General features: G+C 28.3%; 1 protein-coding gene across 2 annotated transcripts in view; it reads left to right on the forward strand.

The window, feature by feature from the left end:
- Positions 1 to 20633, forward strand: part of Nepl16 (Neprilysin-like 16) — a 290999-nt gene that overhangs the window by 234463 nt on the left and 35903 nt on the right. For both annotated transcript variants that reach the window (XM_075365303.1, XM_075365302.1), the window contains exon 6: positions 8149 to 8229. In XM_075365303.1, coding sequence (XP_075221418.1) covers positions 8149 to 8229 — 81 coding nt within the window. The remainder of the gene's footprint in view (positions 1 to 8148; positions 8230 to 20633) is intronic.

Consider the following 20633-nt stretch of genomic DNA (forward strand, 5'->3'; position numbering starts at 1 on the left):
AATACGCAATTTTGTCATTTCCATTATTTAATTTATTCACTTAAATGCGATAGTTTATGCGCAATTGGTATTTGTAATTCCATTCAGTGTATCTAATTCTTATTATCGCTTTTTAATCAGAACTTGATGAAGTTATTTTAATTTTGTAATGTAAATTTATTATCCAAGATAAATTACAATGAAATTATAAACCATACGGTAAGAGTCTCGCAGATATCATTTCTTCCGCTCAAAAGACAAAAATTTCTGTAATATAAATAAAACGATACTGATATCAAAAAAGAAAAGTCACTACATTTCTATTATCAAAATCTGTTATTTATTTAGAATTTTCTTTAAAAAATAAAATACATGTTAAATATATGTAATAGACCATAGATATACAATAATAGATAATAAACAATGTTTAAGCGTTCCATACACTAAGAAAGAGAAGAAAAATTTGTTACCAAACTCTTACCGGCCCGATTTCATTTATTAAACAATGAATAATCATAAGAATTGTATTATTTCTCTAAATGTAATTTGTATTATTCATTGTTTAATAAATGAAATCGGCCCGGTAAGAGTTTTGCAACAAATTTTTCTTCTCTTTCTTAGTATATGGAACGCTTAAACATTGTTTATTATCTATTATTATATCTATTGTCTATTACATATATTTAACATGTATTTTATTTTAAAGAAAATTCTAAGTTAATAACAGATTTTGATAATAAAAATGTAGTGTCTTATCTTTTTTGATATCAGTATCGTTTTGTTAAAAACAATTTTATTTATATTACAGAAATTTTTGAGCAAAAGAAATGATATCTGCAAGACTCTTTCCGTACGTTTTACAATTTCATTGTAATTTTTTTTGAAAATTGATGAGTCATCCTTTAAATTTGTATTATTTAAATTTTTATCCATCAAATACATCCTCCTAGGTCTTCCCAGCGCTCCATTTCACTAACCTTGAAAAATGATGTCGTTTTTTCCTTATATAGTGCTAGAGATTATTTACCTTTTAAGACATGACCAAAAGAAAAGGTATTTATATTGATCCAGCTGACCAGATTGGTATACTAATCATCGTAAACCACTTGTTTAACAGCTAATTTTTGAAGTCAAAGGTTCTGAAGTTTAAATATTAGTAAAGGTAAGTTATCTTTATATAAATTTGAATACTAGACAGTGCATATCAATGTTTGTTGATGGTTGGGGTTCAGTTAACCACATAGACTTCACTTAGCTACAAGAATATAACTCATTTACATCTTACACATATCATCCTTATCTCATTTATCAATAAGGCTGCTTATGGCTCACAAAGTTGAATAGGTTTTAATATATACATTAGGAATGAAAATTAAAATATTGAATTAGAATATCTTCTTTAAGGAAAACTCGTAAGTATATATCTTTGAGTAAGTATTAAAATGTGTGATAATTCTTAAACACTAAGTCTATTATATTTTTTAACGGGTTTTTGCTTAATATAACCTTGTCATTACATATTTTTTTTTTTAGAAATAATTTCGCTGACCAGTATTTTTAAATTGAAAGACAATGATGTACAAAAAAAATAAATCAATTTTTTTTTTTTAATTGTTTGCAGTTTCTGAAAGTATAAATATTTTATTAAATTACTAGAAATTGTTTTAGTTAATACAAATTTCAGAAATTTATTTAATAATGGTTGTGACAAGAAAAATTGAGAAGCTTCTGAGTTGGAATTAATCTACTTTTATAGACTTTAGATTTGATTACATCCTGATTATTCCACTAATTTTTTAATGATTTAATCATTATCTAAAGGCTTGTGGATGGAATAAGAACTTAAAATTTTGTAGCGTATGAAAATTGCTATACCTAACCAGAATGTGAACAAGAGGCTTTCTGGATGAAAGATTGAGATGCAACCTCTTCACCACAGAAATTAGTGTTATATGTATGCTTTGTATATAAGATGGCTCAAATGCTAATTTATCTAAGAGATTATAAACTATTAGAAAGATTAGACAGCACTGAAGAGACATTGTTAGTAAGGTTAAGATAATATCAGTTCTTTTAACTAGCATGCTTTAGTTAATAAAGAAAACAGATTTTTTAATGATTTTCCTTTAACTATTAATTATCTGTAATAGTTAACTTAAACCTTTAATTATTAATATTACAATCTGCATTCCTTTTGAATTGTTATAGATAATTAATTAGTTTTAAGTTGATGTGATAACTGAATTCATTATATCAAAGAAATAAATCATTTTGTTACAACTAAAACTAATAATATGATTTATATCAATTATACATATAATATCACGAAATTAAACCAAGCAATGTTAATTAATTCATTGCTGTTTGAAATATTGTCTGTACATTACATTTATATTTGGTAGTTCTTATTAAAACCATGCACCTCTTTACCAGTATCAGTACAGTTAATACCCTAGAGCGAAATATAAAGCTTTATCAAAATCGTACAATCTAAATGTAAAAGGGAAGTAAAGTAAAATGAGTCTAAATATAATAAATTCAAATTACATACATACATTAAATGAATACTTAAAAGATAAAATGAGGTATCTGTGTCTCTGTGTGTGTGTGTGTGTGTGTGTGTGTGTGTGTGTGTGTGTACTCTTACATACATAAAGAAGGTGCAATACACAAATAGGGTTAATTTATATAGCTGAAATAATATAGGTTATCCGTTCATGACCATTACAAAATCTAGTCATGATTCTGATGTCAAGAGTAAAGAAAAAAAAATATTAATAATAGTAAACATCAACCTGTAAGAAATGACATCATTTCATACCTGCTACTGTTATGACTTTTTACATCACTTATTAGCAGATGTTTTCAGTACAGAATTTCTATCTTCATGTGAAAATAAAAAGTCTTTCAAAGCGGAAGAGTTAATTTTTTATTACATCATCAAATTAGTCAACTTAAATTTTTACTATTATACTTTATAAAATAGCTAAAATAAAACAATATCATATTTAAAAGCTTCAAATTTTTAAAATAACATATTTTTTAAACATAATTAATATTTTTTAATGCTCATAAACCAATTGAAAAAAAAAATATTTTTCTATCTTTATTGGCAAAAATGTAATAAAACCAAATTGATCATTAGTTTTTTAGTATTATTTCCTGTTTTACCATCCATATAGGTAATATTTTTATTTAATGTACACATTTTAAGTAAATTAATTTATTTTGTATTATTTGGAAATATTTTTATTGTTAAAAAATAATAACAGTAAATATACTAAATATTGTAAAACTTAATATATTGGTTATGTTACAAAAGGTTTAAGTAAGTTCTAACTGGGATGAATATTTGTATATGCAACAAAATCACAGTTTCATTGTTTAATTTTAAATGACTTCCTGATTATTCAGGCATAGGTTACCTGAAATAATAAGTGGGATAATATGAGCTCAGTCGACCCCAATAAACTATCAACTATTCTACTATGTTTGAGTAACTTATTTGTTCTGTTGATTTACTACATATGTGATTTATTGTTACACTACATTAAGCTATTACTCCTCTGCTGTCTTCACCAACCTTTCTGGTCTTGGTTTCCTTCACCTGTTTCCTTCATTCTGTAGCCCCAAACACCATCTCCCGCTCTCCATTCTGATCATTGATCTCCTCAAATATTCCCTTTACTCCATCATTCCTTCTTTATCTTTCTCTTCTTCTGCCTCTTCATATGAGCAAAGCTTTCTTAATATACCTCTCCTCATCTGCTCTTTGTACATAATCTGTCCACATAACCTTAATCCACCTGAACAACGGATGATTTCATGTATAACTCTCTCAGCTCTTTTTTTTTCCTTATACGCCACTGTTCTGCCTCTTAATCACGCAATGGTCCAAAAATCTTCCTTAGCACACTTTATTCTCAAAAGCCTTGCACTTCTGTTCATCTGTTTTTATAGCCCATGTTTTACAACCATATTTTAGTATTGGCTATACTATAGTGCGGTATATTTTGATTTTGGAGTTTCTAAAGATAAACTTTGATTTGAAAATAGTATTCCCTGCATAAAATCCTTTGTCAGCATTCGACAATCTGTGGTTAACCTCATATTCTGTTCTATTCTGTTTTTTCGTTTATTATGGCTCCAAGATATTTGAACTCTGTGACACATTCACATTCAATGTTACCTTGATAGGGTGAGAGCCTCTTTAACTAACCACTGTATACTTTTTTCATGTCATTTATCTCTAAGCCCATGTCACTGGCCCTGCTTTCCAGTGTACTTAACAACGTGCACCTCCATAATATTATTACCCATCAAAACAACATCATTGGCATAAGCCAACAGGATAATATTTCCCTCTAGATGCATTCCATTTACTACACTTTCTAGACCCAAGTTAAGTATAAATGTACATACACTGCAACATAACATGCTTGTAACATGCTTTGTAACATTCAATATCTCAAAAGATTCTGAGAGTTCTCCTTCGATTTGCACTCTATTCATTTACTAATTCATACACAATTTGGTTAGCTCCACCAGCTTCTTAGGCACTCCCATCTTCACCACTTCACTCCGCATCCTTCTTCTTATCAGGTTGTCAAGGCATTTTTAAAGTCTACAAATAATAAGCATGACTTCTTTTCTCTTTTTTTCCTATAACTGATGCATAATGAATAGTTGGTCAGTTGTTGATCAGTTTTTCTTAAAATCAACATGGTATTCACCAATCCTGTCCTATGCATACAGCAGCAACCACCTTAATATCAGGACAGAGAGAATTTTTGTAGTAGTTTTAAGTAAAGTCCTCTATAATTGTTACAATCATCTTTTGCATCTTTCTTCTGAGTAGGTACCAATATCACATTTCACCTGTCTTTTGGAACTGTTTGGTACAGACTATAAGTTCATATACCCTCTTCTTTAGGGTACCTCCTTCACTTTTAATAAGTTCACTAAAAACGTTGTCTGAATCGGGGGTCGACCTGCTACTCTTCAGCCGACTTAATGCTTTGGCTACCTCTCCTAAATTATGTGCATTGTCCTCTGCTAATACCGTTTGATATTCAGTTTCAGTGGTTATTACAAAATTGTCTTTATTTAGCAGGTTCTAGAAGTCATCTGTACATAATGTTCTCCTTACTGGTCAATAATATTATGGTCTTGAGGCTTCAGATCATATTTGACCTCAGTTGAAAGCCTTTTTTCCTTACCTTGACATTGTTGTAAAATTTTCTTATTCTATTTGCAGTGCTGTTGCCTTCCATACCCTCCAACTGTCTGTTCAAGACAGTTTTCTTCATCCTAATCCCTAACCTTTGTGTCCCTTCTTTGTTGTCTCTATAGCTCTGCATCCTCTTCCTTCTGTCTCTACAAAATATTTTGTTTCAATTTTCTTTGCTCGTGTGATACCTTACAATCATTATCAAACCAACCATTTCTCTTAGACCTTCTTTTCTCACCTAAAGTCTTTTCTGATTAATTACTGACTTTAATAACTGATTTTATGCACGACCAATGTGACTCTACATCAGTACCATTGCCATTATCTACCACATTTGTCTGTTCTTCAAACTTTTCCTGAAAAGTTTTGAAATATTCTTCACACTGTTCTTTTTCTTTTAGCTTATTCAAGTCAAATCTTCCTCCACATTCTCTTCATTTAGTTATATTGTTTTTATTTTTTGTCTCAATTTCACAACTACAAGATAGTGGAGCGAGTCTATATCCAGGCCCCTACATGCTCTCACATCCATTACATTGCTCTGCCATCTTTTATTTAAGGTGGTGTTGTCTATCTGGTTTTCAGCTTTCGATTCAGGGAATTTCCATGTTCTTTTATGAATGTCTTATTTGGAAACATGGTACTTTTCCTTTGACTGAGGTACAGTCCTAAGACTGTACCTCAGTCTTATGCCATTATCATTTGACACATCATGGCACTATGGCTTCCAATGGTTCATATGTATATACTTTCTTTTCCAGTTTGCATTCATGTCACTAACTATTACCTTTATAATATAATTAGAAACAGTGTTGTACGTTCTGTCCATTAGGTTATAAAAACTATCTTTCACCTCCTTTTCTTTCTCTTTCTTTCTCTTCTTTCTTTCATTCATTATATATATATATATATATATAGAATTAAACTTTCCTCTCAGTTTCATAAGTAACAGTCTATCACTGACATATTTTACATCTTCTATACTTTTCCTTGCACTACTTTGTATGAGGAAAGCCATTACAAAAACATGTCTGATTGCTCTGCCATACATGAGGATGTACTTATTCTTCATCAAAAAATAATCACCCACCCATCAAACCTAAAATATCTATTTTATATCTCTCTGCTTTGACAAGCAGATTGCCCAGTGCACCTGATTTGTACAAACTGCCCACATTCCAAAGTCTTAATCTTATATCATGTTCTTTTCCATTTCTAATACCGTTTCCAATCCAAGGCTATATGTTAGATTTCATAACCAGAAATATTTCTCGGAGACAGGTTTTTAGTCCCTCATTCAACTACCACTCTTGGATAACCAATTGGTTCTAGGAACTCCTAGTTGTCTAGATCGAATTTACTTTATCAGTGCCAAGACCACCAGAAAAGCATTTCCCGTCCTGCATTACAGAGAAGTACTAGCGCAACTCTTTGCCTCACCTTTACTTCCACACCAATAGCACAGGCAGTATAGTACTATCCATTACTTAGTAAAGAAGGTGAATCTACTAGGTGTTGCCCTTTTGACAGGACGCATTAAGCTGTTATGTAAGTTCTATTATAGTTTTAATAGTTAAAATATATAATTAAAAAAAAAAAACTTTTGTACTCTTAGTTGATACTTGTTTAATTTTCTGTTCAATATCCATTTTCCTCAACAATAAAACAAAAAGTAAAATTGATACTTATAAAAAAAAATAATTTTTCAACTCTTTTTTATTTTATTTCAACCTTTTGAAATTTATGCTAAATTTAAATTTAAAAACAATAAATTCTTAATAAGGCGTCGACTTAAAAAATTAAAAATTAAAATAAGTGAGAAACTTTTTAGTTGAGGGGAAATTTTAAAAAAAATCAGTTTACCTTTTATTTACTTTAACATTTTCTAGTAGTACTTTACTTAAAATTTGGTTAGGCCAACAAAAACCAATCTCTGTGAGAGATGTAGCAGATAATGTTTTGTTAATAAACAAAAAAATGCAAAGAAATTAAATAAAGAGATTGCTTCTGAGCGTGACCCAAGACCCTCTGGAATACGGGAATATATATTACTTTTTTGACTAGGTTTAATAAGAATAATAACAGGGTTGCAAAAAAAATTGTTAATAGACTACCCCTATTGGGTGATCTAAGGCCCTCTGGAATAATGGGAATTTGGAATACTTTTTACCCTAAGTTTACCAAGTAATTTTCTTGATTTTTTTTTACTGAAAATACATTCACTATTGGAATAACATCTGGCTATATATGATTATGGATGACATAATTACAAATGCTACATTTATCATTCAAATACGCAAGAATATTTTATCTGTTTGTGTGTTTGTAACGCAGTTGTAGCCAAACTGATTTCCAACATTTTTTCAATTTTGTATTTATAAGCGTTACTATTATGCATAATAAGTTATGTGTAAAGATTTATTACAAAATTTTCCATTTCAAAACAGCAGCTGTAATGTTTCTTCAGATAAAGAAGAGATATGATCGTGAGAAATTTTCAACTCTATGCCATGCATACTGAATCGAGATTTCCCCTTCATTCCTGACATGACATAATCATGATGTCACCTACCATTTCCAGTCTGTCCTTCAGAGGATATGCATTAGATACATCATCTTTTCATTTTACTCCATCTTTAAACTTAAGGTTTGTCTCTGAGACCATTCTTCTGTTATTGTACAGCATCATGCCTTTCTTATTACACTATTAAGTATCATAAAAGAAATAAAAAGAATTAGATAAGATGCAATAATTCCATTTTTATTATTTGATAGGTTTGTCGAAATAATTATTTTGTAAAAATCAACTGCATTAATCAATTTTTTTTAATGTTTAATATTGTATTTAATCTTCCATAATCTTAAAAAACCTGCATATTTAATAATAATCTCATTATTAATATTAATGTTTTTTACCATTATGAATTCTCTTGTTATAGATACTCTTTAGTCATGCATCTTCCATAAACATTCGCCATCGGAGATTTGTGGAAGAAAGTCGAGCTTATGTTTATTTGAAGGTAAAGTAATTTTTTAATCAAAGAATAAAATTAGTCTTAAACAATAATTATAATTAATATTGTAAAGTATAGTAAAAAATATTGTTTGTTTTACCAGTTCAAATGTCAGGCTACATGAAATGTTAATTTTTTTTAATGGTTTACAGTCATAATACAAATATAAAATATTTGTAAACAAAAAACAAATTATATTTATCTCATAAAATAAATATAATTTTTTATTTAAATTTTAATTTATTCATAATTCAGATTTTTTATTCGATCTATTCTCTTCTCATACAAATTTTCAGTGGCTGTAATTTCCAGTAACATTAATTCATCTTTTTTAGGGTCTGCTTCATATTCTCCATCTGACAGGTTGTTAATGCATTGTAAATTTTGTTTATACATAGCTATTATCTGTGTAAAATATTATTATTTTATCTTAAAATGGTAAATACAAATTTCAAAAGTGTTAGAAAATTTTATAATTCTCAAAACGTTTTATATGCTTTATAAATTTTTATTACAAATATCTTTCAAAAGGATTATTTTATTTATGCTTACGTAGCAAGTAATATTATATTCTATAAGAAAAAAGATATGTAATTAAAATAAAATCTTAATTAAAACAAGTCCTTCTTCGAGATAAAACTTTTAAAAAAAGTTTAATATATATTAATAAAGTTTTATATATATTTTAATAAAGTTTTTAATATATATTCCTTAAATATTCTTTCGTGTCTTTTTTATTAAATTAAAGGAATAACGGAATCAATTTCCCTAATACAAAATCTAACTTAGGAGAAGTGTCATAGCTTCTCTTAACCCAGATTAATGACCTAAGTTAAATGTTTGTGATGTATCTGGTGAATATATGCTAACATATATACATAACGTCTTCAAAACATAAAGAAATACAAAAATTCAAAGATAATATATTTTTTCTTTAGTAACAGTGTTTTTCTGTTGTTATATGCATCGTAACTGGAAAAATAAAATACACATTTTTTATATCAAAATCACTTTTAAATAATTACGAGTATATTTCTATAAGTAATCAATTATGTAAAGAAGGCAAATACCTCCACGTAGAAAAAAAATTTAACTAAGGTAACAAATATAAAATTTCGGGTTAGTCGAAATCTCAACTACATTTTATAACTTCATTATAAAACTTTTTATTTAGATAAAAAAACTGGCCAGCCTGTGACATAAATTACAATAATTAATTTTATGAACTATGAAAAATTTCGTTGGTAATGTGGTCAAATGTTTAGAAATGTTACAAAACAATTACAATGTTATTTAAATTAAGAATTTTATTAAATTAGAGTACCATTTCCCATTTCTATATCATATAATATATTTTATAGACTTTTGTAAAAATGTTAAATTTTTACAAAAAAGGCACAAAATTTTTATTTGTTCTTCCCACCAAAAAAATAGCAGGCTATTTTTATTATCTCTACATAAAGCAAGGGAGATTAATTTTTTGATTAAATATTCAAAATTTAATTATATTATTAACGAATTTCTGGAATGATTTTTTTACATTAAATATCGTGTCTCTCTTATTAAAATAAACTATTTGATAATATATTTCTAAGTACTGAATTATATGTTAAGTTAATCAGCTTATAGGTTTTATTTAGAAAAAGTGATGTAATTTAATAAAATTAAAAATTATAAATAAATAAAAAAACTGTTGTAAGTATGATTAATAAAATGTAATCATTTTAAATGGTTCCAAAATTACTTATTAGTGCAGTTAATTAATACGCTGAAACAGTGGTTCAATTATTGATTGAGAAAGAATCGAATGTTTTTTATTGCGGTAACTTATATATTATTGTGGAATGTTAAAAATGTGCAAAAACAACTGTTCAATAACTGAAATATATTTTTTCTGAGGATTGTTTATTCCAGAGGTTTAGGTTATTATAAAATAAATTTTAGTTGTCAGTTGCAGGTTATATTGAATCGGATTTTTTCAGTTTATTTGTTCAATTACATCATGAAGTAACTCGAATTAGTTAACATGTCAGTGATCTGTTTGATTTTAATTTTATTAAATGTTTTTTAGCGGAACTTTTTTTGTTAGTCTTTCTCTAATTTGTCAATATTCATATGAACAAATAATAGTTAAGAAAAACAGAAAATTACGAATGTAAGGAAGTATTTTCATCCAGAAACAAAGTAAGAGAAATAGCACGCGTAAGAAAGCGTGTGCGAGCCCGCGCGCACGCATTCAAACACACACACAAACATACAGAGAGAGAGAGAGAGAGAGAAATACTGAAGCACGGAAGGTTCTAGAGTTCTATACGCATAAAACTTCTGAAATGGAATCTGAAAAAATTTTTAGACGTTAACTTTACTACAGGGAAACATATTTTCTTGTGAGCATTAAAAATCCTAATCTAGATAGTTTTCAAAATGAAGTACATAGACGGGTTACAGAAACCGAAGTTATTAATATGCACATACACAGTCCTACAGGAGGCACATGATTACCATTCTGTACATAATAAAATTATTAATATTGTTATTCTGAAAATTAATTACATAATATTTAAAATTGTTTCTGATTTTATTTTACCTAGTAAGAAATTTACATAAAATATGAAAGAATTTTAGTGTTATAAATATTTTAATGTAGAAATTTGTACCATTTAGATAATTTGAATTTAGTGCTTTACGTTTTGTTAGTGACTAACGGAAGTTGATATTGTATTGCTGGTTTCACGTTAAACCTTTAGCGTTATTGATGTTTGTTACATATAGGTCTTAACGATGAAAAACATATAGTTTTTGTGTTCACATGATTTTCATTATTTAATAATATGCTGATAGTCGTTTTCATTGTTTCCAGATAGACTTCGGTTTATTTTAATGTTATTAAAAAGAAAAGCCATCTTTTTAAAGTTTGAACACAAAACTAAACCAAAATTTTTGGTTTTAATTATGGAATATTGCGATTTAACAACATTGAAAAATTTTTATCGGCATTCCTATTGTTATTGGATCTTTACTGAAGTAATCTTACAGGGAGATTTATGTTAAGTGTAATCTGCCATAGTGAATGTGTGTTTTCATTGGTTAATTAATATGAAAATTGACTTTCTGTACCGGAAAGAAAAACAAACACCCCGAGAAACTGAGAAAAATACGTTACGGGGCCCCTTTAAACGACGGTTTTACATTTTAAAGCCTAGAATCATTACCAGTGATTTAGCGGATAAAATTGTTATATCTTGTTTACACATAAAAGTTTTAAAACTTGTTTAACACGCTGGATGAAACAATTTCTTAACCATAGAAATTATTGTATTTTTTTCTGATGATCGATTCTTTGCGAGATAAATTAACATATAGTAAACCATAAACAAGAATCATGTTAATTTTCAACAAGTTACATTTAGATGCTTCAATCTTACTATATGCAAATCAATAAAATTACAGCTTTTCATTATTTAAATTAATGCTTACAGCCTGAACGGCAATGGAATGGGTTTGAGATTTTAACAAATACAATAAAATTTTGAAATTTATATTCATTCTTACCAAGGCACTGTTTTAGTAATGCAAAAGTAATATTGTATTATACTTGGTGGAAACGTACTGGTTTTTTTAATTGCTGTTTTTATACGTTCTTTTAAGTAATACGAAAAGCTTTTAAGTATAACAACTTTGTTATTATACTTTCCTGGCATTTATTACACCGGTCAACACAAAATTCGACACTGAAAATGGATTAGTAGGTGTTCTATATAGTATTTTATATGCTGAATCTGAATATGTATTCTAAAACAATTCATTATGTAACGTTATAAAGTTACAACCCCCCGTTATAAAGTTACTTTATAAACGTTATAAAGTTACAACCCCCCGTTATAAAGTTACTTTATAAACGTTATAAAGTTACAACACAGAGGCCAGTATGGCCTCTGTGGCGCGAGTGGTAGCGTCTCGGCCTTTCATCATTAGGTCCCAGGTTCGAATCCCGGTCTGGCATGGCATTTTCACACGCTACAAAAATTATCATTCATCTTATATCCTGTGAAGCAATACCTAACAGTGGTCAGGGAGGTTAAAAAACCCTTAAATTTATCTGTTTCATCATTTCTGGAACAAACAATACTAATAAGATAGTACATCTGAATGTTTGCTTATTCACATCTGATTTATATTGTGATGCATGCTGTAGACCTATTTTATATGTAACAGTGAGTCAAGTATTGAGTAATTCAACATGATGAAATTTTCTTCAGTATGAATTCAACTCTTGGTATGACTTGCTGTGTTCTTTAGTTGTTGTAGTGGTCTTATCATACCATATTATAAAGATTGTTTCATAAGCGATGCCATAAATTTAGTGAAAGATTTTAGCAATGAAAAGTTGTTAAAATAACATCTTTTGATATTATTTTATTGAACATCAACATTTTTTAAGCCATGTGTGTGTGTGTGTGTGTGTGTGTGTGTGCGCGCGCGCGCGCGCTTATGTGGTGTGTTTCACATTGTGTTTTACTGCAATCCATGATAAAATAATTTTATGAAGTACTCGTATTTTAAGTAATTAAGTATTTATAAATTAAAACTTAATTATTTTTATAATAAAGTATTTCTGTAATATTTCAGTTTACTTTCATTCATTAAAACTTTTTAAATTTTATAATGACTAAAAATCACTCATAAAAATTCTCCAAATATTTTTTGTTACATTCGCGGAGAGTTCACCATGAAAAGTCAATGAATTACATTATCGAATCTGCTGAAAACTACATCATTTTGACTGTCCCTTGGGAGACCAAGATAAATCTTGCACTCCACACATAGCATGCATCAAGTGCTATGTTAAACTAACCCAGTGGTTAAAAGGAAAAAAAGAGCATTTGCCATTTGACATACCTATGATTTGGCAAGAGCCTACTAACCATTACGATGACTGCTAATTTGCTTAATAAATATTATTGGTTTCAATTCAAACAATAAAAGTGGTATCGCATACCCAAATGTTCATTCAGCTTTGAGACCAGTATTTCATGGTGTTGATTTACCGATTCTGATTGTTCAAACTTCTTGGAAAGAAATTTCTGATTCCCCAGAAGGTTCAACCGATGACTCCTCAACTTCAATAGATATTAATTACATTCCAGAAGAATCAAATGCTGAACCTAACCTCATCACACAAGCAGAACTGAGCAACCTAATTGGTGATTTATATTTCTCGAAACAACATGCAAAACTCCTAGGTTCATGTCTTAAAGAATGGAATTTATTATACAAGGACACTAACATTTCAGTATATATAAATCAAAACGAATATTTACTGAAATGCTTCAGAAGAGATTGTTTACTTTGTTCCTGCCATGATGTTAGAGGATTAATGTCTGAACTGGACATTGAATATGTTATTATTCATAATTGAGGTTTATTTATAGATTCATCAAAAAGAAGCTTAAAGGCAATGTTGTTGCGTATCTCGAATAAGTTTTCTTCTATACCGGTAACATATGCTGTAGGAATGAAAGAAACATTTGAAAGTATCTCAAAAATATTAAAAGCTATTATGTATGATGAATACTCATGGCGAATCATTGCTGACCTGAAAGAGGTAGGGACTTCTTCTCCGGCTCCAAAGTAGCTTTACAAAATATATGTGTTTCTTGTGTTTGTGGGATACTCAGGCTACAGATAAATACTATGCAGTTAAAGACTGAACAAAAAGAAATCAGTTTATCCCAAGATAGGAAAATGTCTACAATTCCCTTGTTGAAGCAGATCATGTTATTTTACCACCTCTACACATAAAACTAGGCCTGATGAAGCATTTTGTAAAAGTATTAGATAAAGTGGAGTTGGCTTTAAATATCCAGTCCCACCAAGATATATTACTAATGGAACAACATTATCAAGACAGTGGGATGCATCTATGATAAGTGACTACTGCTGGATGATAAAAGAGAAGATTTCACTGAACACAAAAGGAAAATAAGAAAAAAATAAATTTAAATGTCTGAAAAAATAAAAGTAGGAATTTTAATTGTAACTGTTATTATTATTTTTGTATTTTATGTTTAAGAAGTTTCTCAATATTTTAAAAGGTCATAACTAAAAATCTGAGGGTGATGACGAAAAACTGATTTCATTTTAAGATTCAACTTAAAAAATACATTTTAATTCACCTACTTTTATCTCGGTTCCAATTTTTTTTTTTTTTTTTGTTGATCTGTGTTATTTATTCTAATATAGTGGAAAAATAATGATATGTAAAAAATTATTAAAAAACCGATAGTTTTTTCTCTCCATCACGAAAATCACCTTCCAATAAATCTTTTTGATTTTTCTCCTTTTACTATTTGAATGCAAGAAAATAAACAACATTCCACTGAAAAATGTAAAACCAGTAAAAATTTACCTGAAATTTCTTTTTTGAGGCTGGAGATGAAGTATGACGAAACTTTATTGTAATATTATTATTAAAAGTTTAAATAAATTAAAAAGCATTTTAAAATGTTAAAAAGTAGATAATTTTTAAACTTTGATCAAATCCACACCTTCCAAAGTATTTTTGGTCCACTTGCACTTTTTCTTTAGCGTACGAGACCGTGGTAGCATCTCGGCCTTTCATCCGAAAGTCCCGGATTCGAATCCCGGTATGGCATGGCATTTTCACACGCTAAAAAAATTTTCATTCCTCTTATCTAACGGTGGTCCAGGAGATTAAAAAGAAACTCATAGCGAGCTTTATGTGCCGTGTAAGTAATTTTATTAGTCTTTATTAAAAAAAAATTCTACCTTACTTAAACTTTCTTCTTTTTACATTCATATTATTTTTATGGTCTATACTAAATTAATGTAAAAACTGTTTCATTCAATGGTTTTCTATATACAAATATATAACTGATTATGACGATTAGTATATTTCAGAAATTTTTCGGCATTAGGAATTTTATGAAAACTAGAGAAATTTATTTTAAAATATTTATTAATATAACGCATTAAAATTTCAGCAACGTATAGATTCTTTCAATTGACTATTATTTAGTCAGCGTCTTTCTTTATGAACAATAGGCTTTTGTGTTTAGGCTCGCTTAAATAATAAAATACTTTCATTGATAAATTAATTGAATTTCATCCGTCATCCTTATAATTAGTAATCAGTTCCGATGTAATGAATACGGATAAAATAATGATTTTTTGTCGCACCCAAGCAAATAAGGGAAATGAACGTAATATGAAATATTAATTTCTTACATTGTTGGAACAAAAGCGGATTTTTAAGAAATTAATTTATCTTACAAAGGAATTTATAATTTATCTATACATATTGGAAACTAAAATAAGAACATCCTAACCGGAAAATCGAAAAAAATTATCTTAGCTAGATCTTACAAACAGGTTGTATAGTTTTTCTGTTTGTCGAGGACATGTAACGTTTTGATACAATTTGAGCTCATTTTAAAAAGGCCTTAAGATAAAGTGTGAAAGTGAAAATAAACCGGCCTAAATACGTATACGTAATATTTCCCGGCTCCTGGAATGGGGACCTAGGGACGGCATAGCCGAGCCCGGTGGATCCTACTCTGGGGGTTTGAGGTGGGCGCAAGTGAAATCCGACCGGCGGGCCGAACGTGAAAGCCCGTTAGAGTAAAGAATACTCACCTGGACTGTGTAATACTTAACTGCAGGATCCGGCCCAGAGGAGAAGAAAATAAAAAAACGTTATACAGCCCACAGGGTTGGTCTAGTGGTGAACGCGTCTCCGCAAATCAGCTGAGTTACAACGTTCAAATCATAGTAAAGGCAGTTACTTTTACACGGTTTTGAATACTAGATCGTGGATACCGGTGTTCTTTGGTGGTTGGGTTTCAATTAACCACACATCTCAGAAATCGTCGACCTGAGACTGTAGAAAACTACACTCATACAAATCATCTTCAATCATCCTCTGAAGTAATACCTGATGGTGATTTCCGGGCTAAACAGGAAAAAAAAGGTAATATAAAACTACATTTTCCCCTTTTTTTAATAATGTATAATGAACAAAGATAAAACTTCTCAACGATTAATTAACTTACAGTCCGCTTTTCTATGTATAACAAATTAAAGATTCCATTCATAATATTTGAATAAGTTTCAAACTAGTAAGCAATATCTCTTTTAAGTTTTATATTACATTTTTAGGTAATAAATGAAATATGAATTTTCTATGTAATAATACTCAGTAGCTTAGATGAACAATAAAATTTATTTATTTATGTTACACGAAATTTGATTTTTCTTTAGCTATACGTTTTCAATAGATAAGGTTATTTGTTTGCGCGCGCACGTTTTATATATATATATATATATATATATATATATATATTATATTATATATTATAATATTATTATAATTATATTATTATATTATATTATATATTATATTATTATATAATTATATATATATATATATATATATATGTATTTTTTATTTCATTTTTGATGATTAATTATTACATAAGCTCGAAGCTTGTGCCGAGACAATATGAAATGGAAATCTTATAGCGTATGAAAAATGCCATGTTTGATCGAGATTCGAACCCGGGACCTCCGTGTGATAAATGATGTGTGTGTGTGCGAGAAAGACCTCATTTATTCAATGATTTTCTGATTTTCAAAGTGGGTAAGAGAGAAATAAATTTGGAATTCTTAATGAGGTCTTAAAAACAAAATTATTTTGATTAAGTTCCTAAAAAGTTGAATTAAAAAAAGATTTGATAATGAATCCTAAAACTGGAACTGCCAGAAACCTAAATTCTCGCAGGGATGCTTTCATTAAATAATAAGCTACCTCTTAAAAGGAATTTCCCTAACTCATTGTCAAAGAGAAGTAAAATTGGATGCAATCCGATTTTTCAAAATCATTGAATCTTCTTCCAGACTTTTATCCAAAATATTTACTCTTCCCATACCAGAAAAATTTTTACTCCCATATTTCAAAAATTTCCCATAAAACCACCATTAAGAGGGTTAAATGTCGTGATTAAATTATAATTTAATTTCCACTTATTAACAATCTCTGAAGAAGATTTTCCTTGTTTTATTAAGATGGGATTTCTTTGTCGAAATATTTTTAGTAAAGGGTTACTTAAGCTAGTTCATAATAAATTAACTAATGATATTCATCAAAGGCAAGGTAATTAAAATGGAAGAAAGATGTTGTTTTAAAGTGAGAAATTTTTGTTTTGAAGGTTGATGTTTGTTTAAATTTTGGCAATGTATTTTTTGTACTCACTTTTCAATTAACTATATTTGTTTCCTAGGATGTACATCAACATTACTAAAAAATAAAAAAATAATAATAATAATTAGTACTAATAAGCGTATTGTTTATCTTTATGGAAAACAAATAAAATATGTCTGTATTTATTCTTTAATTACCAATTAATAACAGTTTAGTAAGTCCTTGATTATTATTTAATATTAAGTGAAATATTGTATAGAGCCAAGTTGGTGAATAAAATCAGAGAAAAATACAATCAGATTTTCATAAAATATACATTAAAATTTAACCTCTTCAGTTTTTAACACATTTAAAAATGTTTCAGCGATGTTATTTGAAAGGTTTTTTTGGGCTTGTCAATTTTATACAACGTTTTATTCTAAATTTTCCTTTTTTTTTAAGGAACTCTAGATTTCTTTTTTTATATATAATTTATTCGCCGTTATTTGTTTATTTTTGTATTACTTATGCAGTTTATCTTTCTGAGAAATTGATTTTTTTTTCTGTGTCGCTTTTAAAAGTGTTTTTGTAAGTAGTGGTGTCTTTATTCTCATAATGTATTTAGTTACATTAAAGTTTACTTGCACTTCACACTTTTAACTTAGTTTGTACAGTGTAATGCAAACATTAATCTATGTTGTGAAGGTACAAGAATATTTGCTATTTATTATTTATGTGTATAATATATTATTTAAAATAGATTATATATATATATATATATATATATATATATACATATATATTATCAGATTTATGTATAGAAATTATTTTTAAGAAAATGTATTTTAATTTTATTATGATGTACATTATTTATTATATTTTTATATCTAAATAGTGTGCTGTATTGTATTTTGAAAATTTGTTCTGTTATTTTTATTTTCTATAATCTTCAAAATTTCATTGAATTTTATTTTAATTTGATTAAATTTCAAAGTATTATCTTTTGAAGGAGCGTTTTTCATATTTTATTGGTGTTCTTCAAGTGAAAATATCCTTAAAATAACCTGTCCTTAGAACTCTGATAACAAAGCCCTTACTTTACCTGATATAAATTGAAAAATCTATACAAGAATTTTTCAAATTTTGAAGGATTATTTTTCATGAGATTTAAATAAATGTCCTGTATCTCAAATTTGTAACTGTTGTACTTTTAAAGTAAAGTACGTGTATTAAGATACTTCTCAATTTTTTTTAATATTTTTGTGGCAGGTCTATCAATCTGCAAACAATTTATATATTAAAAAATCTTATTAAAAAAGATGTATGTTCATGCTTTATAAAGGTTTTTCTTCAGTAATAGACTGCTGCTCATTTTTATTTAACGGTTAGTAATTATATATATATATATATATATATATATACAGGTGATTTCAAATTGCACGGAAATCTCTGGGGAGATGATTCTATAGCCAAAAATAAAAGAAAAAGTTCATATTTAGATCAGAAAACGGTCCGTTAACGAGTTTCGGCTAGCGGAACATTTAGCCCTGTTTTCTGCTCCCTCTGTGAAATTACACCGTACAAAAATTCTTGGGGTATAAATCGAGTAGTAAATTTGGTTTTTCCTTGTGTCTTGATCTAACAAATCTAATGAAAGCGGTTCCAGACCTCTACATTATCTAGGTTTTAATAAAAAGCAGGATAAACATGAAAACGATTTTTCATGAAATATACTTTTTTAGGTTTGGAATAAAATAACTTTGTTATTTTATTAATAAACAAATAAAAATTTCTTGTTAATTTTGTACAGATATTTAATTCTGCGAAAACTGATGTAAATAACGTCTATTTAAATTAAACACCAATTAAGAAGTTCAATTTTAATTTGAAACAGAACACACAAACTGGATTGGAAAAGTGTTGCAATTTTAAACAGAACAATTTACATACAAATGCAAAAAATTATAAAAAATAAATTTGAAAGACGTCCTTCTAAAACATAATTTAAAAAAAAAATCTGATAGAATGTGATTTTTAAATTTATTTTTTATTCTTTTATTCTGTTATTGATAAGTTTTCTATTTGTTTTCATTTACATTATGTTGTTCGAAAATTGTTCTGTTTAAATTCGTATCACTTTTCCGATCCAGTTTGTGTGTTTTGTTTCCAATTAAAATTGAACTTCTAAAATTTGTGTTTAATTTTAATAAATGTTATTTACATCAACTTTCCCAGAATTAAATTTTCTACAATCTTAACTAGAAATTTTCATTTGTTTATTGGTAAATTAACAATGTTATTTTATCCACATCTAAAAAAGTTGAATTTCCGACAAAACACTTTTTCGTGTTTTATTCCGTTTTTCTTAAAATCTAATAGTCCAGTCAACAGGAATTTTTTTTACTAATAAATTTAGAGTTTAAGGAAGTATATGGGGTTGTAGATTAGGGTAAGTATAACTTGTTTATATGCGACTGGATAAAATTTTCGCTAAATGGACAAAATGGTGGCCGTTCAAAGGTGGTGAAGATGGTTTTTTTCAATTTTGTAGGCAAGGTAAAATTCCTAGGCGAAAAATTTCTGATAAAAGTTGTGGGTATATGCAGTAACTATAATTTTAAGCCCTTAAATGTTGAATTCCGTTAATTAGTTACTGCAAAAAAGCCGAAAACCGTTAAAAATGGCCACTTTTCAAAGCCAATATTTATTTCTAAAATAATCTTTTTATTATTTTTATTGTTTTAAAAGTTAGCCCTTGGAATTCCAAAGTTAAATTTTAAAAGTTAGCTCTAGGAAAACAGTAAAATTAGTAAAAAGATTATTTTAGCAATAAATATTGGCTTTTGTGCCATTTTTAACGGTTTTTCGGCTTTTCTGCAGTAATTAATTAACGAAATTCAACTTTTAAGGACTTAAATTATAGGTATTGCATATACCCATAACTTTTATCAGTACTTTTTCGCCTAGGAAGTTAACCTTGCCTACAAAATTGAAATATCGAATTTTACTACCTTTGAACGGCTGCCATTAGCGAAAATTTTGTCCAGTCGGATATAAACAAGTTATACTTACTCTTATCTACAACCCCATGTACTTCCCTATACTAATTTTAGTAACTATACTAATTTTCTTCAAAAATCGAACTTTTTCGCCATTTACTGAACTATAAGTAAGGTAGAGGTCTGGGACTACTTTTATTCAGTTTCTTAGA

Source organism: Lycorma delicatula, chromosome 5 (genome assembly GCF_047948215.1).
Source record: "Lycorma delicatula isolate Av1 chromosome 5, ASM4794821v1, whole genome shotgun sequence".
Lineage (NCBI taxonomy): Eukaryota > Metazoa > Arthropoda > Insecta > Hemiptera > Fulgoridae > Lycorma > Lycorma delicatula.